A 19,570-nucleotide genomic window follows, 5' to 3' on the forward strand; every position below is an offset into this window, starting at 1 on the left:
ATCATCTGAGTATGAGAGAGAGGAGGTGAGGGGAGAGAGAGGAGGAGAGGGGAGAGAGAGGGGGTGAGGGGAGAGGGAAGGAAATGTAGATTAAGATGACTCGGAGGTGAGACTTTCGTCTCGATGGTGCACGAGGGCCAGTTCAAATGGTAATCTCCAGAGAGGTCCTTTTGTCCTCTCAGGGTCTGGTCGCCCCCGAAACAGACTGTCCGGCATTTTGTAATTTCTTAATTCTTACAATAATTTGCATAGCCTACATAATGTCTTTTTTTTTTTGTCCCCATGAGGGAAAAAACAACCTATAAATCACACTAAATTGTGTTTTTTGAAAACGTAAAAATGCATAAAGTTTCCTGTTAGGGTTGTTTATATATTAGGGGTAGGGTTAGGGTTAAGGGATGGAATATATAGTTTGTACAATATTAAAATCATTATGTCTATGGAAAGTCCCCATAAAACTTGAAGACCCAACAGGCATTTTGCCATACATTAGAGATCAACTTTGAAGCAAATATTCACTGTAATTTATCTCAATTGATCTCCTACTTCATAGGTCAAGCAAACATGGGGGGGAATCCTATACCTAAAGTGAACAAGATCAAACGTCTCATCACCAAAAATGATCCAAAACGAGAGAAGAAACTTGGTAAGCAATGAATTTTATTAATCATTATTATAAAATCAAATATTTAGGACTTGTAGTATTTTTTCAAATTTGTTTTTCATTTACAAGCATTATCATCAGGGACAGCAAAAACTGCACATATTGATTTAGAAGACTTTATTATTGATTTCTTATTGATACGAATGTGTCCTCTCTTTCCAGATCTTTATGTATTTGGAGTTGGAGAGGATGTGAATAAAGACGACGTGAATGGCTTGGTGTCACAGAGGGACCAAGAACAACATTTCTTTATTCTTCCAGACTTGGACAAGGTGCAGGAGACGTTTGACAACATGATTGGTACTATAATTTATGTTTAATATACATTATTAGATATTATATTTAGAGATTTATAGATATAAATTTCATTCCTGCTTCTGTTCATTCAAACATGGTGCCTTTAGATGTGTCATAGCAGGTTTGACACCATTGACGGAAATTGTCATTAATTCTCATGTATTTGTATGTGAGAGAATGCATTAGTTTGAATATGTGAAATGGACAATGGGATATTCTTCTTCAAAATTTCTACTTAGTCATACAGGTTTGGAACTACATGGAGGTTAATGAATGTTGACAGAATAGAGAACTAATGCTTTAAGCATTGACTTAAGGAACCTCTAGTTCTTATCATGTAATGGATGATTGTTCCTATGTACCTGCTTCCTTACACAGATGAGGGCACCAGTGTTGAATTGTGTGGGATTCATCAAAACTATGACAAGACGAAACGGAGTGCATTTCCCTGGTTGGCACAGATTCATGTTGCTGTAAGCATAACCTTTTTATCATATGTATGTCTATATATAATTATAGATTCATGTGTATAATACTTCACTCATTTAAATAAAAATAAAAAACACAAGAAGAGGCAAAATAGACATGCAAGTTATATGGCAATAGAGATGAAGCATGACAACATCTATCTTCTCTGCTCTTCATGTAGCGTTCTCCATACAGTTCAAACTGCATGGGGTCATTAGTTACCTCAAGTTACATCTTGACAGCAGCTCATTGCTTTAAAAAAGGAGACACAGCTGATAAGATAACAGTTATTCTGGAAAAAGGCCTGAAAGCAGGTAATGTTATGTCCTTAACTGATACACCCATACTGTCAGATGATTAATGAAGAAAAATGAGTTACAGCATAAATCTTATCAATGACGTTTACTTGTCCTTTTGCATTTGTAGAAGTGGAAAAATTCATATGTCATCCTGAATATAACGTCACAGCAAAACAGCATTTGAAAATAAAGGAATATTATGAATTTGATGTAGCTCTTATACAGCTGAAAAAAAGTGTTCAGATGAGTGCTAATCTACGGTGAGGAGTATGTAACTTGATGTAACTTTATTAAGAATAATAAAAAAGGCTGAATTAATTAAAGAACATCATGTGTATCTCTGTACAGACCTATCTGCATCCCCTGCACCAAAGAAACCAATGGAGCTCTGAGACTTTCAGACAGTGAAGGGACGTGCAAAAGACATGGTAAGGTACCAGATAAGACATCTGTCAGACATGCTGCATATTAGAATCCTATCAAAAAGTGTGAAAGATTAATTAAATGTAGATATATTAAACATGTGCCACTGCTTATACAATGAAACATACCAAACATAAAATGTCATACATTTTGCATTTGTTACAGAGGAATTACTAATGAGCAACGAACTTGTGGAAGCTTCTTTTACGTCCAAAATGAAGTACACAACTGATGTACCACGAAAAATAAGAAATATCAAGATCAAGCGTGGGAAATATGTAATGATTTTATTTTTTATTTCTAATCTGATGTGTATTAATTTAAAAAGTTTTTTTTTTTAAATCCAGTGCATTATGAGTATAAGAAAGCAACAAAACTTTAACTTTGATTTTATGGGGCCTAAATGTCACAAAGTTCATATACAGCAAAATCATTTGCTAGGACTTGAATTTCATTTAGCCATTTAACATTAATTATGTGCAATATGCTACAAAAAACTTATTATCTGAATATATATATATATATATATATATATATATATATATATATATATATATATATATATATATATACAGTGGGGAGAACAAGTATTTGATACACTGCCGATTTTGCAGGTTTTCCTACTTGCAAAGCATTTTTATCATAGGTACACTTCAACTGTGAGAGACGGAATCTAAAACAAAAATGCAGAAAATCACATTGTATGATTTTTAAATAATTAATTTGCATTTTATTGCATGACATAAGTATTTGATCACCTACCAACCAGTAAGAATTCCGGCTCTCACAGACCTGTTAGTTTTTCTTTAAGAAGCCCTCCTGTTCTCCACTCATTACCTGTATTAACTGCACCTGTTTGAACTCGTTACCTGTATAAAAGACACCTGTCCACACACTCAGTCAAACAGACTACAACCTCTCCACAATGGCCAAGACCAGAGAGCTGTGTAAGGACATCAGGGATAAAATTGTAGACCTGCACAAGGCTGGGATGGGCTACAGGACAATATGCAAGCAGCTTGGTGAGAAGGCAACAACCGTTGGCGCAATTATTAGAAAATGGAAGAAGTTCAAGATGACGGTCAATCTCCCTCGGTCTGGGGCACCATGCAAGATCTCACCTCATGGGGCATCAATGATCATGAGGAAGGTGAGGGATCAGCCCAGAACTACACGGCAGGACCTGGTCAATGACCTGAAGAGAGCTGGGACCACAGTCTCAAAGAAAACCATTAGTAACACACTACGCCGCCATGGATTAAAATCCTGCAGCGCACACAAGGTCCCCTTGCTCAAGCCAGCGGATGTCCAGGTCCATCTGAAGTTTGCCAATGACCATCTGGATGATCCAGAGGAGGAATGGGAGAAGGTCATGTGATCTGATGAGACAAAAATAGAGCTTTTTGGTCTAAACTCCACTCGCCGTGTTTGAAGGAAGAAGAAGGATGAGTACAACCCCAAGAACACCATCCCAACCGTGAAGCATGGAGGTGGAAAATCATTCTTTGGGGATGCTTTTCTGTAAAGGGGACAGGACGACTGCACCGTATTGAGGGGAGGATGGATTGGGCCATGTATCGCGAGATCTTGGCCAACAACCTCCTTCCCTCAGTAAGAGCATTGAAGATGGGTCGTGGCTGGGTCTTCCAGCATGACAACGACCCGAAACACACAGCCAGGGCAACTAAGGAGTGGCTCCGTAAGAAGCATCTCAAGGTCCTGGAGTGGCCTAGCCAGTCTCCAGACCTGAACCCAATAGAAAATCTTTGGAGGGAGCTGAAAGTCCGTATTGCCCAGCGACAGCCCCGAAACCTGAAGGATCTGGAGAAGGTCTGAAGGTCAAGAACTACAGGAAAAGTATGATCTCTGTAATTGCAAACAAAGGTTTCTGTACCAAATATTAAGTTCTGCTTTTCTGATGTATCAAATACTTATGTCATGCAATAAAATGCTAATTAATTACTTAAAAATCATGTGATTTTCTGGATTTTTGTTTTAGATTCCGTCACTCACAGTTGAAGAGTACCTATGATAAAAAATTACAGATTCTACATGCTTTGTAAGTGGGAAAACCTGCAAAATCGGCAGTGTATCAAATACTTGTTCTATATATATAAACATTTCATCCACAACAATCTAAGAACACTTCTTGGTGTACTTATTCTTTAGCGGGATGCTTGTGTTGAAGATGCAAAAAAAGCAGTAGGAATCAACGTGACAAATGCAAGAGATGTAGTTACAGACAATTTTCTGTGCAGTGGTGGTAATGAACCACAAACAGATGATGTTTCCTGCAAAGGTATGTTTGATTTTTGCCATTGTGACAGCAGCTTATATTTAGCTGTAATCTACCACTTAGGTCATAACATTGGTTGAAAACATTCTAATCAGAGATCTGAAATGAATTGATATAATTCTTATACAGTTCCTTGTGTCTGCATGTCATTTTGTAATAGGTGAAGCCGGTGGGGCCACTTACATAAATAAAAAAGGTCGAATGATTCAGGTGAGATTTCCATTTCCTGTTAAAAACAGTATTGGTGATGTGGCTGTGAAGTCTGTATAAAATGGCTCTTCAGGGAGGGGACGCCATTTAATAGGGACGTACCAAACGAAAGTGAACACCTTCATAAAGGGCCCTTCCAGTCCGTCAGTGACATGCCATGCTCACTTCAAAGGCAGTAATTTTACCATTTATGGTCATATGACTCAGGGTGGTGAATCCTCGTGATTGGATGGTATGGTATTTGTTTTGTTGTGACATATTGCACACATTTTCATCATGCATTATTTCATATGAAGTTTAAATAAGTTATGTATAGGTAAGAAATACGTTTAAATGGTAGTTTAACCTTTTTTAATATCTGTAAAATTTTGATAGGTTGGTGTCATAAGCTGGGGAGTGAGGGACATCTGCACAACAAGAAACCCGGACCCCGTTTCCCGAGCAGACACCAGAGATTACCATACAAATCTTTTCAGTGCTGATATACAATCATTCCTTAAAGAACACCTTGGAAATGACGTAATAGGCAACCCTCTAACGTTCTTCTGAATGTTTTAGCAGACTGAAACTGTGTGAGTGCAATTTAAGAAAACACTTTGATTCATTTTCATTGATATATTAAAACAATTTTAAGTCAAATAGCTGGTCTTTGTTAAAAAATGTATCCAGTTTATTATCAACAGTCTTTCATGTGTTATTCTTTTAATTTTATGTCTATGTTTGTGAAAGGCTATCTGGATGTCTAACCAATGGCAAGCAGGGGAGTGTCAGTCTTTTTTTGCTATTTTGTTTGGTGATGCCAGTGGTGCAGAAATTGTGTGCTGCAAATGTAATTACAAAATAATGACCACTGACACAGGAGTATGTTTTGAAACACAGTGCTTTCAGGCATTTTGGTGAAATAAACCTACAAATTGCTTAGTCTCTGTGCACACGCACACTCACACAACCTTTGATTACATCATTTTTAAAAAACAAACTTTTTTTTAAGGCTTTTTAAGAGAACATACCTTGATATAATATTGTTTGTTCTACGCTCTGATAATTTGCACATATATTTCAAAATGACAACTAAAAATTTTTTGATTTATACTGACTTCATCAGTGATACATTCTGACTTGCAGTATTACAATTCACAATTTGTTTCCATCTGTTTTGAGAATGATTACAAACTGTAATAAAAGCCTTACAGTTCATCACTGCAGTTCCCAGTCAGTTCATTTATGGCTGAAGTATATGAAGGTAGATTACGTCCTACATGAAAAATGACAACTATGGGTCAGACACAGACCCCTGGACAAAGGAAAACATGTGACTAATGAAAAGTCAAGTCAAGTCAAGTCATCTTCATTTATATAGCGCTTTTAACAATGTAGATTGTTTCAAAGCAGCTTAACAGAGATAAGCGTATAATTTAAGGTAACAGAGATTGTTTCGGCTTTACAGCAGAGTTAAGTTATTTCCATCTAAAGTTAGTTTTGATTGATTTGCTTCCGTCGCAATGATCATTTGTTATTAAATTAGGGGCCGCTAAGACGACACCATTCCCTCTACACAGACTTTAAACGCGAACCTGTGAGAAACACTGATGGCGTTCACATGAGCATTTAGAATGAGTTCTATAGTTATGTGCGTTTGAATATATGCAGGTTTGGAATTCCCTACAAGCCAAGCCTAAACAAAGTACTTGTCTTTCCCTATAAATTTGATAAAGAATTTTATTTTATTTTGTTGCTTTGGGGTAGGAACGCGAAACGGATTTTCCCGACAACGCCTTATCTGTAGAGTGGTAGTGGGATCCTCCATAGGGAGAGACTAGTTGGCACTTCAGCACTGCGTTGTCATCGGTCCAGGCGAAGGTCCTTCGTCAGATCTGGATACGGCCTGGATCCGGCAGGCTGCAGGAAAACCTCGGGATAAACACAGACACTAAAATTAGCGTAGATGCCATTCTTCTCATGATGTAACGAGTACATCAGGATTTTTGGGAAGTGTTCCCGGTTCCGGCTGACCTAATCTATGCAGCCTAACATTAAATTATAGAAGTCTATAATGTATTATGTGAAAGCTAGGTCAAAGAGATGTGTCTTTAATCTGGCTTTGAACTGACAGAGTGTGTCTGCTTCCCGGACAATGGTAGGAAGACTGTTCCAGAGTTTTGGTGCTAAATAGGAGAAGGGTCTACCGCCAGCAGTCGATTTTGATATTCTAGGTATTATCAACTGGCCGGAATTTTGAGATCGCAATAGACGTGACGGACTATAATGCGTTAAGAGCTCGCTCAAGTACTGCGGAGCTAAACCATTTAGTGCTTTGTAAGTGATCAGCAATATTTTAAAATTGATGCGATGTTTAATAGGGAGCCAATGCAGTTTTGACAGAACCGGGCTAATATGGTCATACTTCCTGGTTCTGGTAAGAACTCGAGCTGCTGCGTTTTGAACCAGCTGTAATTTGTTTATTAAGCGTGCAGGACAACCACCCAGTAGAGCATTACAATAATCTAGCCTTGAGGTCATGAACGCATGAACTAATTGTTCCGCATTTGTCAATGAGAGCATATGGCGTAATTTAGATATATTTTTATATATCTATACAACTGTGACTGTGACTTGTTATAAAACAAACTGTGACTCATACATTGTCTGATGAAGCTTTCATTAAAATTGTTCTTTCTTGCCCGCAGTTCCCATAAAGTAAGTTTCTAACATATTTCTAAGCAAGGCTATTATTACAGTAAAATATGGGAAGTATAATTATGGAAGATGAGGAGCAAACTTTGTGAGAAAACACGACTCGGCATCCCATTCTCCACATTAAGTTTAATATATTAAATTGTTATAACAGCATAAACATGCTTATTTTGTAAATTAATAGAACACATTTTTGGAAGTATAAAGTATGAATTTGACAGTCTCGTCTCACAGACACCAGATTAGCAGTGCCAATTAGACTGGAATTTGATCATGTGAAACTTGTGTAACTTATTGAAAATTATAAATCATGCAAAATAAAACTGGACAAAAAGTATATGCAGGAAAATTTAAAAAAAAGCATAAACTATAAAATGGAGGTTTGTGTGATAAGAATAAAAATAAAACAAGATCTGTTCCCTGTTCCCATTTCTTCTTTTTCTTTTTTTGTACTAAACCCAAATGTCACAAATGTCACAAATTTACAAAATGTCACAAAAATGTCACAAATTTAGACTCTTTATTCACAGAAACAGTCAAATTCTTGGTGAGTGCTAACATTTTCAGGAAATTGTTTATGATTGCAACAAAGGTTTTTTTTCAAGGTTTCATCATAGTGATTTGGGTGGTGCAAAATCAATTTCACAATGCAACAATTACAAAAAATAAATGTAGGCATATAAAAAACAGTATACCAAAGAGAACATTAACAGCACATTGCATGTTAATATTTTGTTTTGTTTAAAGGTTTTTTGTTTTAAATAAGTCAAATCCTTTATCATATAAAATGTTGACTTTTTATGTGATACAATAAGGCCAATCGTAACAGTGGAGATCCTGGTTTTGCTCAAATAAACTAATGTGGAAGGAAACACACAATATCCTTTACTACAGTGACATGTTTACACATAGTGTGGATTTAAATGTTCTATATTGTCAATATTACCATGAAGACAAGAATAACAATATCTAGGCTACCTCAGAAATATTGCATTTTATTACAGAACATTATCTCTACTGAAGATAATGCTGTGACATGACGTGTTTACATGACACCATTTTCAACCAAAACAAACAAAAAATAAACGGTTTACTCAACAACGGCGTTTTGGGGGCCACCTGAAAACGCAAACTTTTGAAACCGTGTTTCAAAGTGTAAAGTTTAAAAAAAATATATATATACCATTATCATCTCCATGTAAACTACAAAAACGCAAATTTGTGAAAATGGTGACGTTAAGCGTATTACGTGTTTAGTTTGGAGTTGGGTTTTTTTATATACAAAGTGACATTGTTGACTACTGGCCTGCATTAATAATACAGTGTTTTTAGTCTCGTTTTGACAGTCATCTGTATGTGCTATCAGCTACATCAGTTTGTATCTCCTTTTACCTTTGTTAGCTCTTGTTTCCTCCCTAATTAGTATAAATAGCCCTCATTTTCAGTTGGTTTTTGTCCTCCTTTCTCATCTATATTTCCTGCTCTTTCTTGGTCTCCAGTGTTTTGTTTTTTTTTGTTAATAAAAGTGACTGTAAATAAATCCTGCTTCTACTCTTCCTTCCTGCAACCATCCTTGACAGATGTTGGTTCACTATTTAATAAGTCCAATTTGATCTCAAATCCAAAGCCCATTTCTTTTTATCCTTTCATTGTTCTTCATTTCCCCATTCCTTTACTTTCTTTAATTTCAACCAATGTCACCCTAACTGTGGCCTTTTTGGGCATAGACGTGAAAATGCACTATCCAGACATAAATAGCTGTAATTCATGAATGCTTTTGAATACAGACCTTAGGTTGGTATCTTTTAAAAGACAATCAGCAGAATGAAAGTGTAAAAAAGTTATAGAAGTTTAAGTTTACTGTAAAACAAATGAACTGTATTGAACTGTATGAATTGGTCATGGAGTAGCCAATCCACCACACTAGCTCTATGAACATATGCTAAGTTTTTGTTGAATTATAACGTTCATTCTCTGATGATTTTGCAGCGCAGCAATGGAAAAACCTCGAACTGCATGGGGTCACTAGTCACCTCGACCTTTATCTCGACAGCAGCTCACTGCTTCAGTTTTGGTGATACACAGGATAAGATAACTGTTGATATCTGAGGTAATGTTATGTCTTCAACCATATCATTTAGAACATGTATAATTGTGTAAATCTCATCAGTGGTGTTTCCTTTACTCTTATAGGAATAAAAGTGAAGCAGTACATACCTCATCCTCTCTATAACCTCAAAGCAAAAGAGCACAAGGGAATACCCGAATATTATGAATTTGACGTAGCTCTTATTCAGTTGAAGGAACCAGTAATTATGGGTCTTGATCTTCGGTGAGGAATGCAGCGCATATAACTCTCTTAACAAAGTCACACACATGCACAAACTCATTTATACATTTATGGGATTACATAATACAAACATCAGGTGATCAGGACAAACAGTGCTGATTTATTAAATATGACAAATCCTTAAACCCTTAATTAAACCATGTCAAGCTCACACAGTTTTTATAAACAATCACTCCTTTCTAAGGTTAAACCACATTTATATTTTAATTATTTGAGCTAATTCACTCTTTTCTCAGTGGAATATTAAATTTTTATCTGTGCATCTCAAAAACATTATAGGCTAGCACTCTATGGGGAAAATGCTTATGTGTTTGGAACAGGGTTTAAAAGTCAATTTATTGACTTTATTTATTGACTAAAATTACTTGTCGCAGGTCATACGGGTCAACAAAATGCCAAGCTGTGAGTGTTGGCAAAATTATGAAATTTGGTGGGTCAATGCAGAAGCAAAAAGACTCATGATGAGTGTCTCATGAAGAGTGGTAACCATAGCAACAAGCATCCAAAGACGAGTCCCAGCTGAAAATCTAAGTTCTCTTAATGTGTATCATCAGAGAAAAGCACTCTATCCCACAAAAATCTGACCAACGCCGACTACAAGCATGTCTGAGTGAAGTAAATAAATAGAGCACATTAATCACAATTGATGATTAAAGCAATTCACGGCCCAGAAAAATAAAAGTTTAGCATTCATTCTCACAAATTTAGCAAGATTTGATATTGAGGATGATGGTATAAATTGAAAAGTATATTCTTTGTATTTTAAAATGTATTCATTTGATCAATACTGTCATTGTGACAAACTATTACAACTCACTTATTTGAGTTTCATATTAAAAACGGTCAAAGGCCACAACAACACAAGAACAGATCAATCACAGACTTACAGAACAGGTCTACTTCTATTTAAGGAGTTTTATCCTTTTGACCTCATTGATTTATCGCAAAAGCCTCTTGGGAATTTGATGAACTGGCTACATATACAGTAGATGGGAGTTTTACCTTACAATGTGGCTAATCACAAAGGAATAATGCATTTTTACCCATTAGCCTGTCAGCTTAAGGCTTAAAATTGTTAACTTTTTAATATAATCAGGAATAACAGTTGAGCGGACAATATGATGGACTTGGAGCCTAAAATTTTCTGTTATGCTCTACTGAAATACGATGCAGGTAAGGTGTAAAGCATCAGCATGCAATGCATTTTTATGATATTAATTTGCTTATATTATACAGTGGGGGAAATAATTATTTGATCCCTTGCTGATTTTGTAAGTTTGCCCACTCACAAAGAAATGAAGGGTCTATAATTTTGATGGTAGGTTTATTTTAACGGATAGAGACAGAATATCAACCAAAAAATGCAGAAAAACACATTTTATAAAGGTTGTAAATTGATTAGCATTTGATCGAGTGAAATAAGTATTTGATTCCCAATCAACCAGCAAGAATTCTGCCTCCCACAGATTGGTTATGTGCCCATGTGGAACACAGATTAGTCCTGTCACTTTAAGAAAGTACTCCTAATGTCCTAATGTCAGTGGACACCTGTCCACAGAATCTGTATCTTCCATTCCAACCTCTCCACCGCCATGGGCAATACCAAAGAGCTGTCAAACGTCAGGGACAAGATTGTAGACCTGCACAAGGCTGAAAAGGGCAACAAGATCATCAGCCAGAAGCTTGGAGAGAAGGAGACTTGTTGGTGTGATTATTCGGAAATGGAAGAAATACAAAATGAAAAATCAATCGCCCTCGGTCTGGAGCTCCATGGAAGATCTTGCCTCATGGGGTAAAGGATGATCATGAGAAAGGTGAGGGATCAGCCCAGAACTACACGGGAGGAGCTTGTTAATGACCTCAAGGCAGTTGGGACCACAGTCACTAAGCAAACCATTGGTAACACACTATGCCACAATGGATTGAAATTCTGCAGCGCCCGCAAGGTCCCCCTGCTCAAGAAGGCACATGTAGAAGCCCGTCTGAAGTTTGCCAATAAACATCTAATAATTCAGAGAAGGCTTGGGAGAAAGTGCTGTGTCAGATGAGACCAAAACTGAGCTCTTTGGCATCAACTCAACTCACCGTGTTTGGAGGAAGAGAAATGCTGACTATGACCCCAGGAACACCATCCCTACAGTCAAGCACGGAGGTGGAAACATGCTTTTGGGCTGTTTCTCTGCTAAGGGTACAGGACGACTTCACCGTATTGAGGGGCCGATGGACGGGGCCATGTACCCTCAAATCTTGGACGAGAACCTCCTTTCCTTCAGCCAGAACACTGAAGATGGGTTGTGGATGGGTCTTCCAGCATGACAGTGACCCAAAACATACCTCCAAGGCAACAAAGGAGTGGCTCAAGAAAAAGCACATTAAGGTCAATGAGTGGCCTAGCCAGTCTCCAGACCTTAATCCTATAGAAAATCTGTGGAGGGAGCCGAAACTCTGAGTTGCCAAGCAACAGCCAATAAACCTTAAGGATTTAGAGAGTATCTGTACAGAGGAGTGGAGCAAAATCCCTCCTGAGATGTGTCCAAACCTGGTGACCAACTACAAGAAATGTCTTACCTCTGTGCTTGCCAACAAAGGTTTCACCACAAGTACTAAGGCATGTTTTGCTTGGGGATCAAATACTTATTTCACTCACTGAAATGAAAATCTATTTATAACCTTTATATAATGTGTTTTTCTGGATTTTTTGGTTGATATTCTGTCTCTATCTGTTAAAATAAACCTACCATCAAAATTATAGACCCTTCATTTCTTTCTAAGTGGGCGGACTTACAAAATCAGCAGGGGATCAAATAATTATTTCCCCCACTGTCTAAGGATGAAAGAAATTTGAGTTCACCCAAAAATGAAAATTCTTTCATCATTTAAACCCTCATGTAATTCCAAACTGTTTTGTGACTTTCTTTCTTCTGTAGAACACACACTGTGAAAAATTATTATTTTCATGATTTATTGCAGCTTTTTCTTTCGTCAAATCAACCTTGATAATTAATGTGGTTCATATAACATCATATTTTGAGTTTCTATTTAGTAAACCAATCTCCTTCATTGTGTTAAGGGGATGGTTCGAAGTAAAATCAACCTAGACTCCTTTGTACCATGACCCGAGCCAAACACCCCCCAATTATTAGTTAACACTAAGTTGTCAACACTTCGGAAAAAATAATAATTCGTCATTACACTCATCCTTATGCATCGCTTTCTGCCAGGACTATTATGTGCTTTTCCCAAATCACGGAAGTGACCTCGACGACCGGGTTAGCAGTAGCATGATCCGTCAGGCAAGTGTTATTTAAATAAACTCCTGATATACTTACAAACTTTCCAATGCCTCGTTTTATGAGTACAGAAACTATTTGTACTACTGTAGAAGTTTTGTACCATTCCGGGCATTATTAGTGGGGTAATTTACAAGATACAACTTGGATCCATAGCGCCTGCAAGCCATTCGGCTGATTTCTCTAAATAAGCTCTAACTTTAATAATGTTCGACCAAGGGAAAAAAAGCTTCTGGGGGGGGGGGGGGGGGGGGGGGGTGTTTGGCTCGAGGTCATGGTGCAAAGGACCCTATAGGTTGATTTTACTCCGAACCATCCCTTTACCTAAAATTTTTAATTTCAATGAACTTAAAATTTAAAGGTAACCAGGCAACTTAATTTTTTAAGTTAAACCAACAATACTTTTTTTACAGTGAACACACACACACAAAGCTATTTTGGAAACTATCTTTTTTTTTTTTTTTTCATACAATGAAAGTCAATAACAATATTTGAAGAATGTCTTCCATTGTATGACCAAAAACAGTTGAAACATTCTTCAAAATATCTTTCTTTTGTGTTTTCTCTTATGTTTCACAGAAGAAAGTAGTCGTACAGGTTTGGAATTAGACGAGGGTGAGTAAACAATGACAAAATTTTAATTTTTGGTCGAACTATCTCTTTAATGTATAGCCAGTCAATCATTATCACAAATTAATAGACCAATTTTAATAATGTCTTCTTTTGTCTAATGTTCTAATGCTTCTGAAACTTGCTACTTAAATAGTGAGCGAAAACTCATTTGGCCGCCCACTCACTCCATTAACACACAAGCACAAAGAAATGTCCTACTGATACAAAAATCCCCGCTTTTCCTTTTCTTTGTTATTGCTTGGATCATGTTTTTAGTCTTTTGCTTCCTGTAGCCTCTTCCCATAATCCTTTGTAGTGTGTCTGTCCAGACTGCTACTATAATGAAGAGAAGAACTGCGGGAAATGCAAGGAAAGACCATTATATTCCAGTCCGAGATTAAATAAACATCCGTGCTTAGGTCTGAAATGCAGCAGCTCTGCCACTGCCAGATAAGACATCACTGTCAAAGATGTTCTGTCACACAAATGGAAATGAAGACATTCAGAAAGCTTACTGGATTGTGCCAACAGGAAAAAACAGTGCTGCATCTAAACGAGTGAATAATAAGTGTCTGAGCGGAGAGTGTGGATAGCGCTTCAGTGGTCATTGATTTAAACAGCCATCACCAACAGCACCAGCTGCAACCCAATAATTGAGCGGAGTTGAGAAGTCGTTCACATTCAGGCCTATTTGAAGATGTTTTAATGGATAGACGCAGATGCAGTTTATTCCTACAGCGGTCAAACTGTGGAACTGAGTACACAGACTTGGCAGCAGGTGGTAATAGTGTGTTCAAAAGAGATTTAGCAGTCCATAACGTGACTAGCGGAGCTGCACACTGCAGTTGTTCCCCACATAAAAAAAGGCTCTTTGTGTCAGGAAGCAGATAAGACGCTCCTGATACCACCACACTGTTCTTCTGGGAGTTGGAGTTGATACAAGGCAGAGAATAGAACGGAATAACAAGATTGTATAGAATTGAGAAGTGAAGATTCAGCTTCTTTTCATCCCACAAGAAGTTGAACTGGAATTTGAATTGGAATGACAAGAGTAGAAATTTGCTAAAGTTCACAGCCTGGTATACAAAAGTAAATTTTCAAATATGATGAAATATTTGAACTAAAAAACTATCTGTCTATGTGTCTTTCTAGAAATTCGCTTCTCTTATCATAAGAAGACTCTGTGCTTCAGCTCTGAAGAACAAAGCTGAAGTGTGTGTTGCACGCCGGCCGCCTTATATCTGGGGGAGTGGCCAAACATGCAAATTCCACACACCAATTCCATTGGCCTTTTCTGAATAATTCAGAGGTATTTGGGGCTCCCAAGAGTGACCTCTCATGTCCGTATTTCAACACAACATTGAAAGTGACCGACAGAAAAGAAACCAATGTTACTCACTTATGAAGCAGAAACAACGCAACCTCTGCTTCTGTTTTCAGGCCTTCCCGCTTAGGTCTCTCCAGTGCTGGAAAGCTTTTCTAATATTAACGCGGGTCCTAAAGCTCTTGCCTGATCATAACCCTTTTCTCTTTTGTAATGTCTCTCAGCCGTCTCTCTTTCTACAGTCGTACTTCAAATCTCAATCTTGCTCACTCTCTCTCCTCCCCCTGTCAGGGTTCTGTCACTTCTGTCTAGTTTATATCTTGGTTTGGTGACAGAAATCTGACACTCCCAGTTTGTCATGTGTTTGTGTTATAGTCCTGTTTGTTGAGAGCACATGGCCTGTCTTGTGTTTCCTTGTGCCATATGCTCTCCTGTGATTGTCTAGCCCCTCTCATCTTGTTACCTGATTGATTCATTTGCCCCAACTACCTTCCCTTGTTACCCTCTTTTGTTTGCTTCCCTATTTAGTCTCCCTGTGTTTGCAGTCCTGGGTTGGCTCGGCCCGATACACTTTCAACAGCGTTTCTCAGAAATCGCTTATTTTAGCTTGCGTGAAATATCTGCCCAGTTTCAAAAATACGAATATGTGAATTGAACAGAGCTTAGGGACATTGACAGCAGTCTTGAGAGTGTGATATTGCTTACAAACAAATATTATATAGCTACTTATTAGCGGTGAGCTGACATGACTTTTTAATGATGCTATTCAGTGAAATTAAGGATTTGGACCTTAGGGAAAGGTTTCTTTTAACAAATCTTTTTTTAACAAATTTTAAACAGTTTGTCATGATGAATTTTTCATTAAAGCAGTATGAATTTATTTTACATTAGAATGTTATAATTTGAATTGCAAATCTGCATCCTGCTTATCAATTCAAATTCAGGAATTGAATTGGAATTTAAAAGGCATTCTCAATTCAGTTCTGAATGTCGTCAAAGTCTGAATGGTATGAGATTTCGGTTTGCAGTCCTCCGGTCATAGTCAACATGACACACAAGTCACATTCAAAAGACATTTGCTTCACAAGTCTCAATCCCACTTGAGGTCGTCTATAACACAGTATTGATCTGGATATAAATAAACCCTCTCTGGCAGGCATTTACGTAAGCTGACATTTGTGAGGATCAGTGACAGTAGATCATAGGTCATTCACAGAGGACATCAAAGCTAATGTAGTCATAGTCACATTCAGTTTCAATGTTTGTCACCTATTCATAATTGAGGGCAGCAAAGACACATCTTTTTCTTTAAAGCATCTATTAAAAACTTCATAGAGATTTTGCAAATGGCTCCTTAAGAACTCATTTAGGGCTTAATTGAGGGCACAAACGATTTCCTTTCCCCTCGCTGAAATTCAAAGCACGGTTCTAATTCAGAGATGCTTTTCGAAGCTCAGAAGGGGAGGAAAACTGACGGCTGCTTTATCTGTGCCGTTTCAGTCTGACTGTAGCAGGCATTAATCATGTCTGTCAAGTCATGAAGGCAGTGCTTAGAACGGTGAGGAATGAGAATGCTTCATATGTTAGGTGACATTCATTAAGTATTAATACAAACTATGCAGAATCTATGAGGGCAATTTAAACAGAATGACAGCTGTGAGCCACTGGGAATCCAACTGCACAGTACAGTGTGTTCTGCTGTACATTCCTGTGGGCCTGAACTACAATATCAGAGGTCACCAATCCAGATCCAAACTTGGGATTGGTTCCATTCGGACTGCAAATCAATTCTTTTAATTTAACAGAATTTCAATCATGACAACTAGTTTTAGCATGTTATTGGTCTTGGCGGACTAGATCTGCTACTGCTGTTGATTATTGCTGCTGCTGCTAAAGAGCAAGTATGGACTTGCTACTGCTAATAGATACACAGATACACACTGCTGTGAGCATGCAAAATATGCTGCTGCTTCATGAATAGACATACATAAATCCCGTAGCAGATCTATGCAGGTGGAGATGGGGGAGGTGGAGGGTTTCAGAGGAACCCTGAACTATAGCTTACAGTAAATCACTATGAAACAGATTATTTCAATGTTGGGCAAGCAATCTCATTGGCTGCAGGATCAGCAGAGGCCAATAAGCTTGTACCATATGGTAATGCTGTGATTGCTTGCAGATTGCATGCAAAGGTCCAGACTGTGCCCTCTAGAGTTTCATGACTGAAGTCGATATTATAAACACGGCTTTTTTTTTTTCTCTAAACTGAACAGTTTACACTGAAATTGCAACACAGGAGCTGCATCTGAAGCAGTGAACACTACAAACTTGACTTTGTTTTTCAGTAGCACAATAGTACCTCTACTCTATACTGCTTTAAAAATATTACAGATTTTCCAGTAACAGGATACTTTTGGCAAGATTCATTATTAATGTTAATTTTATATTCAAATATTAATATTTAACTTAAATGTATTGTTATTGTTTATTAGTATTGTTATTATTTATTATTATTATTCGTTTTTGTCAATTGATTTGTTCAGATAATTCAAATAAATGTCAAAAATAGACTTACAGATTCATTGCATGTCCCGGCATAAAAATCCGTTTAGAGTCCTGTCTTTCTTTTTTTTTTATAGTTTTACCCGTTTTATTTAGTTTTAAAAAAGTTTAATGTTGTCATAAATAAGATTCTCATTGTTTTCGAGTAGTATTTATATTAAATAGGCTACTACTTGGATGAGCATTGTTATTGTTAACTAAAAATATTTAAAATCCTCCTTTTTTTGGTAATTGAAATAAAGCTGAATAAATATTAAATGAAAAACGTTAAACTTAATTTTTTTTTTATTAAAATTATAAATGTTGCCATGGGAACTAACTGAAATAAGTTTATGCTGAAGTACTAAAACTAAAGTGAAAACTGAATATATAAAATAAAAGCATATAATAGAATATAATACTAAAATAACACTGTTTTAATTACTAAAGGGTATATAATCTAAAAAGATATTGCTCCTTCAATTAGATTCAATGGGTTTAGTTGATTTTGTCAGTGGCCTTCAGTAGCTAACTACTTAAAAAGTGCACTTTAACTACATCAGATTGTGAATTGCTTGAAATCTACAATGTTTCACGGGACTTTTTTAATGTAGTGAAACAGCAGAAAAGTATAAGCGGTTGATTCTGCTGCACTGTTTATACCCCTGGCATATATACGGTGGCTTTACATACAAATGAACTGGACTTTTTTTTATCACTTTCTCATCTTTTCTGTGACTTTTAACTCCATTTCCAAGCCGAGGCATTTGTCACAGGCCACAGCAATCCGAGCGTTGTCTTCCCAGAGGCTCAATGTGTCCTTAACTCATTGGCTCATTAGGTAAAACCCCAGCCCTCTGGCTCAGAGAAACATGACATGAGACAATCTCACACTCCACCGTCATCTTTTCAAGCCCTCCTGTAATTAAATCTGTCCATGCTAATCACAGCTGACCGTCACCATGACAACACACAAGGGGCTAATTATGGTCAACATGAGATTAACTGCAGGGCGCACTTGCAAAGTTTTGGATTCAGGCTGTAAGTACCGACATAAATTGCATTACAGCTGTGTTCTCAGGACATGGGAGGGCAGCGGTGGCTGATTTTACTCACTCAATGTCTATGAAACCATTCATTAAAACTCAGATCAATGGTCTCGGCTTTTGTTATGCAGCTAAAACAGCCAAACAGTGGGTGGAAGGGGCAGGTTCGTTCAATTATTTCGCTGGGTGACAGAAGTGCAGGTGGTAATTTGAAGCGCTCATTCCCAGGTGCAGCATACAATCAGATGTAGAGATATGTCACTCATTTCTATATGGAAAGTGCAGCGACTTGTGCAGCTCTCCACGCCTACTTCAGAGAACATGACCTTCAACGAGAAGAACTGCATTAAAAGGTCCTGGTTATTTCATTTTTCTTCCTTACTTTATTCACTGTCACACAGATCAACGTTTGCATAGGTTTTTCTAAAATAGTTTTATTTGGAAAGTTTGGGAGGATTCTGTAAATGTATTCAAAGTTGTTTAACTGCTTTCATATTTCCTCTAGCTTCTCCATCTTTAATTTCAGCAATAGGATTGAGCAAAATTGAGAATTGGAGGAAGCAGCTCCCATTCATTCATGTTGGAATTTCCAATTCCACAGGACATTGAATTGGAACTTGAATTGGAATGATAGGAAGCAGAATTTACAGAATTGCAATTAAAAGAAATTCCACACAACAGATTTGTCAGAATTTAGTCCAAAGTAAAAGGATAAAACCAAATTATTTATGTAGAATTTTTTTTCTCAATTGATTAAAATAGACATCAAAACACTTTATTTTTGTTGTTATCTAGAACAATACCATTTGATCTTAATAATATATCTCTATAAATAAATGAATATGTATTAATAAAAAATAATAATTATCATTTATTACCCTTTATCTGCAATACATTTGTTAACTTTTGTTAACATGAACTAACAATGAAAAATACTTCTAAAGCATTTATTAATATTAGTGTTAATCTCAGCATTTTTACAACTAAAATAAAAAGTAATATCTGTTAAAATTATTTAATGGTTATGAGCTAACATGAACTAACAATAGGCAGTTT

General features: G+C 37.0%; 1 protein-coding gene across 1 annotated transcript in view; it reads left to right on the top strand.

The window, feature by feature from the left end:
- The window catches only part of LOC307144831 (complement factor B-like), a 33,526-nt gene extending 28,055 nt beyond the window's left edge, over positions 1-5,471 (top strand). Inside the window, exons 9-19 of the mRNA XM_079847414.1 lie at positions 554-646; positions 827-964; positions 1,340-1,434; positions 1,611-1,743; positions 1,856-1,988; positions 2,077-2,156; positions 2,317-2,429; positions 4,321-4,450; positions 4,608-4,657; positions 5,033-5,229; positions 5,387-5,471. Of these exons, the coding sequence (XP_079703540.1) occupies positions 554-646; positions 827-964; positions 1,340-1,434; positions 1,611-1,743; positions 1,856-1,988; positions 2,077-2,156; positions 2,317-2,429; positions 4,321-4,450; positions 4,608-4,657; positions 5,033-5,206 (1,139 nt within the window). The 3' untranslated portion in view covers positions 5,207-5,229; positions 5,387-5,471. The remainder of the gene's footprint in view (positions 1-553; positions 647-826; positions 965-1,339; positions 1,435-1,610; positions 1,744-1,855; positions 1,989-2,076; positions 2,157-2,316; positions 2,430-4,320; positions 4,451-4,607; positions 4,658-5,032; positions 5,230-5,386) is intronic.
- Positions 5,472-19,570: the final 14,099 nt, after the last annotated feature.

This window comes from Squalius cephalus (genome assembly GCF_949319135.1).
Source record: "Squalius cephalus genome assembly, chromosome: 17".
In the NCBI taxonomy this organism is placed as follows: Eukaryota; Metazoa; Chordata; class Actinopteri; order Cypriniformes; family Leuciscidae; genus Squalius; species Squalius cephalus.